This window comes from Lycium barbarum, chromosome 8, assembly GCF_019175385.1.
Source record: "Lycium barbarum isolate Lr01 chromosome 8, ASM1917538v2, whole genome shotgun sequence".
In the NCBI taxonomy this organism is placed as follows: Eukaryota; Viridiplantae; Streptophyta; class Magnoliopsida; order Solanales; family Solanaceae; genus Lycium; species Lycium barbarum.
In genome coordinates, this window is record NC_083344.1 from 104,222,432 (window position 1) to 104,229,282 (window position 6,851).

At 37.4% G+C, this 6,851-nt stretch overlaps 1 protein-coding gene across 2 annotated transcripts; it reads right to left on the bottom strand.

Annotated features, from left to right (window-relative positions):
* Positions 1-667: 667 nt before the first annotated feature.
* LOC132606505 (extensin-like) lies at positions 668-6,532 on the bottom strand. Of its 2 annotated transcripts, none has more exons than XM_060320039.1 (7): positions 6,365-6,532; positions 6,118-6,222; positions 5,369-5,495; positions 4,932-5,003; positions 1,605-1,680; positions 1,196-1,517; positions 668-1,110 (listed from the first exon to the last, which is right to left on the bottom strand). In XM_060320039.1, exons 1-7 carry the CDS (start codon positions 6,408-6,410, stop codon positions 1,079-1,081), a joined length of 780 nt encoding a protein of 259 aa, XP_060176022.1. In that variant the 5' UTR covers positions 6,411-6,532; the 3' UTR covers positions 668-1,078. The 2 variants fall into 2 exon arrangements, with proteins under 2 accessions (XP_060176022.1, XP_060176023.1); XM_060320040.1 differs by having other exon boundaries at positions 1,605-1,650; positions 6,365-6,528.
* Between the last annotated feature and the right edge of the window lie 319 nt (positions 6,533-6,851).

A 6,851-nucleotide genomic window follows, 5' to 3' on the forward strand; every position in this document is an offset into this window, starting at 1 on the left:
TCCACTTGCTGTGGCATCTCTACACAGGGGTGTATTAAAACCCAATTAGCCAAGCTTAAGAGTGTCTTGAAGTGTAACAATAGTTTAGGGATTGAAGTTACAATTCCTATCAAGTTTAAGGGTGTTTTAGTTACTTCGGCCATAATAATATATAAAGAATAGAGTAATAACTTTTTGAGAAGTTTCAATCACGATCCAACAGTATCATGCTTAAGATCGTGCAGTTCAATGTTTAGTACCGCTCAGTTACAATTGATTTTTCCACGACAGGAAATTTTGCTTGAATATAAATGTTCTATACCACTTTAAACAAATGCTTCGTTGTTCAACTGGCTCATGTATTGTATTGTCGACTTGTCGTAGTAAAACCCGAGTGCCATAATAATATTAAGGTCGAACATTTGAAATATTGCAGATATGTGTTGATACTCCAGTCCTTGTTTTTTGATACATTGTTGCTCGAAGTAAAACAGAAGTTGAGATGGCAAAAGAAGTACTCGTCAGGCAAAAGTACTTCTCAAGCATCCAAGAGACATTCATAGCATTTGAAGGTCTAGTAGCATTCTCAACCCAGCATTATAGGACAACCTACTTTCCAACAGTATATTTAGAAAACTAAACCTTATATGATAAATTCAAATTCAGTGGCCGCGAGGCAAGATTTAAAAAAAAAAAATGAATCTGCTTTGTTCAACTTATAAAGTTGGCATATCAACAATTCTAACAGGATGTAAAAATCCTAAAAACACAATCTAAAATGTTCTCTGTAAAAAAGAATGACTATGAGGCACATACTGCTTATACAAAAGCTAGTTGAACCTATCTGATAGAAGATTAGTATACATTACGCATAAGGGAATACTCCTATAATACAGGCACAACACAATAAGCTTCTGTTAAATCCTTTTCAGATTCTACGATATTAAACAGTTTCAGCATACCAATCACGAACATGTCATAAGAAGTCCTGAAATTTCCATGTCATACAAAGATATAATACCACAATACTAAATGAAAATTCAGTGCGAACTTGTATGTGCACTTCCTTGTCCAAGCATTTAAGAGCATAGCATCAAAGTTATCGCGGAGGATAGGCTCCGGGGTATGGACCTGGAAAGACATTAAAATCATATAGTTAACCCTAATTGGCATGCCAAGGGAGAGTAGGAAATTCATGTCTTACAAGAATATTTACCTGGAGGATAAGAGTAACCCTGTGGTGGATAAGACTGAGGTGGATACGCTGAAGGTGATGAGTAAGGTGAAGGATAAGCAGCCGATTGAGGGGGATAAGATGGTGGATGATATGCTGCTGAAGGAGGCGGGGCTGTGGGATAAGGAGATGGTGAATGATATGCTGCAGAAGGAGGCGGGACTGTTGAATAAGGAGATGGTGCTGGATAGGCAGAAGGTGGTGGGTGAGAAGCTGCATGCGGTGGAGCAGCCGAATATGGATATGATCCAGGAGTTGGTGTTACATATGGAGAGCCTGATGGAGCATGGCTTGTTGCTGGCTTCTGGAAGGAAAAGAAAAATCATGTTAAAGATATTCTAAAACAGGTCTGTGTTTGGTTTAAATTCTAAGAAAAGACACTGGCACTTACATTGGCATTTGCGTAGTGCATTATTAGTCGAACTTCTCCCGCATGCCTGTAAAGAAACATAAAAGCCAAAGTACTCCTGTTAAACAGACAGTGCAATTTCAATCATTACAACCCCAACATCCAGTGCAAAAAGACCCAAAGCGATTTCAAAAAGATCTATATTACAACTTTATTGGGAATTTAGGTTCACACGGTTCAAATAAACTTTATTAACTACAGAGATATGTACAGACGAGATACAGGAGATTCTTTCCTAGATTTGAAAAAGAATTTGGCTATAATTTCGGGCATCTTGATGCTTAAATATTCAAAGATTACAATAATACAACATACCCAGTGAAATCCCACATAGTGAGGTCTGGGGAGGGTATAGCGTACGCAGACCTTACCCCTACCTTGGGAGGTAGGGAGGAAGTTTCTGGTAGACCCTCAGCGCAAGGACAACCAATTCAAAGCAATATAAAAGATATGGAAAAATATTGTAAAAGCATGAAAAAAAGCTGGTTGAAATACAAAGAAGCAGTAACTACCGCAAAATACTACAATAATCAAAGTACAAGAAACAACAGATAGTAGCAGAAATAGAAGGACAAAAAAACTATAAGAATACTACTCTTAACTACCTGCTAGCCTTCTACCCTAATTTGTGTCCTCCATAACCTCCTATCTAAGGTCATGTCCTCGGTAAGCTGAAACTGCGTCATATCCTGTCTAATCATCTCTCCCCAATACTTCTTCGGCCTACCTCTGTCCCTCCTAAAATCATCCATAGCCAACCTCTCATACCTCCGCACTGAGGCATCCGTGCATCTCCTCTGCACATGCCCAAACCATCTCAGCCTCGACTCTTGCATTTTATCCTCCACCGAGGCCACTCCCATCTTATCCCGGATATCCTCATTTCTCATCCTATCTCTCCTAGTATGCCCACACATCCATCACAACATCCTCATCTCCACAGCCTTCATCTTCTGAACGTGAGAGTTCTTGATTGGCCACCGCCCCATACAACATACTCGGTCTAACCACCATTCTGTAGAACTTGCCTTTAAATTTTGGTGGCACCTTCTTATCACACAAAACTCCGGATGCGAGCCTCCATTTCATCCACCCTGCACCAATACGGTGTGTGACATCCTCGTCAATCTCACCATTTCCTTGAATAATAGACCCAAGTTACTTGAAACTTCCTTTCCTTTGGATGAACCGAGTATCAAGCCTCACTTCCACGCCAGCCTCATGCGATACCTTACTGGGAAGTGCTCCGAGTCTCCTCCCACTGTCCTTATATATGTCTTAGATCGCTAAAGAAACCTCCCTTGGAACTTTGTCGTAATCAAGGTCGATGAATACCCTATAGAGGTTCCTCTTCCCCTCCCTCTACTGCTCCACCAATCTTCTAACCAAATGAATGGCTTCTGTAGTAGAACGCCCCGGCATGAAACCGAACTAGTTCTCGAAGATAAACACGCCTCTCCTCACCCTCATCTCCAACACCCTCTCCCAAACCTCATGGTATAGCTTAGAAGCTTAATGCCCCTATAGTTGTTGCAACTCTGAATATCACCCTTGTTCTTGTATAAAGGAATCATTGTACTCCACCTCCATTCTTCGGGTATTTTCGTCGTCTTAAAAATGACATTAAACAACCTAGTCAGTCACTCCAAACCTGCCCTGCATGCGTTTTTCAAAAATTCCACCGGGATCTCTTTAGGCCCCGTCGCTCTTCCCCTACGCACCCTACTAACAACCCCCTTCACCTCCTCGACCTTTATACTCCTACAATAGCCAAAATCACGACACCTCTCGGATTGCTCAAAGTCTCCCAACACAATTGAGGCCAAAGTAAAGAAAATTTTCAGACATCTAGAAAAGAAAGACGTAAGATCTAAAGATGAAACTGTTTTTTGTTATTTTTCTCATTTTCCTCTAAAGATGATCATGTTTCTTTGTTATTCCTTTTTTTACCTGAAAAACACATAGACATGCCAAAATATCTTTAATTCACATTAGGAATACACAAGTGTGAAAAAAGTTGCTCTCTTCATGTATCTCCAACAACTTCACAAATTCTATCAAGAAAAAAGCTTTATACTCCCATGAATCCACTAGTATTGGTACTTTGTATGCTGACCAAACACCTTCTATACGATATATGATGAAAACAAAGTACACCTCTTGTTCACTTGGCTTAAATCCTGCAAGGAAATCAATAACATAACCTCGCATCAAATCTAGTATATCGAACCTTAACTATTCCTAATTCTTCACCCAACTTGAGGCCAACATGTGACCCAACGGCTTATCCATGACTCAGCGGGACGAGCAGAAGTAAGACAATTAATGGGAAGAAAGTTTTAGAGGAAGTAGCATACTAACATCTTATATTTCTTCAAACAAAGGCTTGAAAATCCATCACAGTCACTTGAGAGATGGAAAAGAAAATGGTGGAAGATTACTTCTCCTACAAACTGGCTAAGGCAGATTAAGGTAGCTTAGCCTCTCTTTGCATCTGGACTTCACAAAAGTCAATTTCCATTTATCCTCTTTTTCTTTTTCATAAGTACTTCCATTTATCCTCTTTCAGTTTGGTGCAAGTGACAAATGCTAATGCAGGAATATTTTAGAAGTTAATGCTAACTGAATGTTTTCAGCAACTCCTTAGTCTATTTTATTCCTTAACTAGAAGTTCCTAGTGGATCTTCTTTGTTGTTTCAAGTCATGTTAGCTCTATCACAATAAGCTCTTGCTAATAATTGTTTTGTCGATTGTTACATCAGGCTATAACAGTCTAAAGTATCTGTTAGGTTGCGCGTGTGACCACATATTACCTTTAACATATCATATTATATTTAAGCTTTGTGTGGTTTCCTTGGCTAAGAACCTAAATATCTCTCAAAATAATAGTTCTTCACCTAAACTCATAATTTTTCAGCACTTGTACATACAGTTTATAAAGCCTAAGTTCCACCTGCATCCACTATCCTGAAGTAAGTTGACAGCTAGTTAGAGGTAGGTCGACATTAATCTAACATGATGAAATGAAAAACTTTAGTGATCGACGTAAGGAATCACAATCACATCAAGATCCATATGTCCCAGACCTCGGTGCATTTGAGCAACTTGTCATATTAATGTCACATGAAAGTAGAGACGGGAAGCACAATGTAGAAGATTTTGTCAAAAAAAAGGGCAATAAAAGAGACAATTTCTAACTAAGAAGGACGACATACGCTCAATTCTCACCATAAAGAAAGACCATATGTAGGAAAAATGAGCAAATATCATCCAGGAAAGAACAATGCCACAGTTTTTTTCTCAATTTACCTGCCCCTCTTCGTCTGGAGTGGCCAAGCAGTATCGTCATATCCCTGTGAGAGAACCTTCTGTAGTTGAACCCTGGAATCACAATAATAAAGGATTATAACTCAACTAACAAAACATATATGTAGATCATTCAATCAACTACGCGTCAATTCCAATTTAGTCAAGTCAGGTATATGAACCATCAATATCCATTTTACTTCTGTTCATGCACAAATGAGAGCATGTTTGGATGGCTCATCTTAGGTGCTTTTAATTTTAAACACTTTTGTAGTATTTGGGTAAGATAAAAAATTATTTTTAAGCCAAAATAACAAAAATAAGCCAAAAATCACAGCCTAACTTATGGCTTATGCTTATTAGCCCTTGTATCCAACATAAGTAGACAAAAGAGAAACGAATTGAGAAGTATAAAAAGGAGCACTAAGATTGTAAATTACTTTCCGCTCCCTATGAAATCATCGGCATTGACAGTATTGCTATTCCAGACGACAATGTTAATCTCTCTCAACCCTTCAATGAGAGTAAACACAAATTTCTCTTGAAATGTAGGGTTTTTTCCGCCATCTACATAAAAATTGCACAACAAGAGCATGAATTTCATCAAAATTCACCAAATGAAAGAAAACAAATACAAGAAGAAATGAAGTAATCAACTACGTCTCAATAAAGAAACTACTCCCTATACTTGGCACGAAGTTTAAGAAAGTAAACGCTCCCTTTGTCCCAATTTATGTGAAACTTTTTGCTTTCCGAGATTCAAAGCGCATCAAATTTGACCGACATTTTAAGATATATTTTTTCAGCACTTTGATATGAGAAAAGTTGCAACTTATAATACTTTTCATGTAGTTTTCAAACATATAAATTTTAATTTTAAAATTTTGAGTTAATCTAATCCAATTTAGCTTCAAAGTTTAGTCAAATCGGCTCTCGAAAAGCGAAAAGTATCACATGGAGTAGTAAGACTTTTGAATCTTGCGGTTGTTAAGTAAAGACATGTAGAACGTACCAAAATGCACTGTAGTTTTATGGTCTTAAACATGTCACGTGGAAAGTTGAAATTAAAGAATTGCCGGAGACATTCTTTCTGAAATTGACTAAAAAAAAGTAAACAAACAACTTTGAAACAGAGGGAGTATATCTATTGCGCTCAGTTCAAATAATTAACTTATGAAAAAAAAATTACCTGTACAAGTACGAGTACGGAATTTAGAACTGCCGTATTCAAGACAAACGTACGGATCTTGCCTTGAAATCCATTCAGTGTCCTTCAATTTGTTACAGGCAACAACTACAACATCCAAAATTCAAAGCAAAAACAATTCATAGAATTTCAGTTGTTTATAGTACTCCCTTTGTCCCAATTTATGTAGGTCAAACCTGTTTAGTTTGTACATAGAATCTTTAGGTTTTTAGAAATAAAATTTACATACCAGTAACTTCAAGTAGTTGGCCTTGGACGCCATATACGATCGACATGGAAGAAGAATACAAAGGAAAGATGACTAGGAATTTGGGTTTAAATTTAATTCTATCTAGCAAGAGAAAAATAAGGACGGTTATATAGGGTCTAAAATTGAACAATGGGATAGGAGGTTTCGTGTTCATTTCTTTTATTTAACTTAAATAAAAAGAAACTGAGTCATAATTTAAAATCTTTCGTTGACCAGTACAGAGTACGCGGCTTCAACGGTATAAATGCCTTCATGTAATTTGATTTGTAATTCTACTATTTGGTCACAGGATTCTAGTTTAGTTTATAATTCTACTATTTGGCCAGAACAATCTTGTGTTGATGTTAATGTGGCCACTTTTGTTTAAATTTACTCCTCAACTTTATAAAAGTATATATTCCATTAATATATTGAAGGGGTCTTGGAACAAAGTTAAAAAGTTATCTCTGTGTCACATAGGTTACCA

What these genes read in the sequence shown, in the direction of transcription:
- LOC132606505 (XM_060320039.1), bottom strand. Translation starts at nt 6,410, where the DNA reads ATGTCGATCGTATATGGCGTCCAAGGCCAACTACTTGAAGTTACTG. An exon ending in CTCCAGACGAAGAGGGGCAG is followed by an intron (nt 1,681 to 4,931) that starts GTAAATTGAGAA and finishes TCTGTTTAACAG; the next exon opens with GAGTACTTTGGCTTTTATGT. An exon ending in GGGTTACTCTTATCCTCCAG is followed by an intron (nt 1,111 to 1,195) that starts GTAAATATTCTT and finishes ATGTCTTTCCAG; the next exon opens with GTCCATACCCCGGAGCCTAT.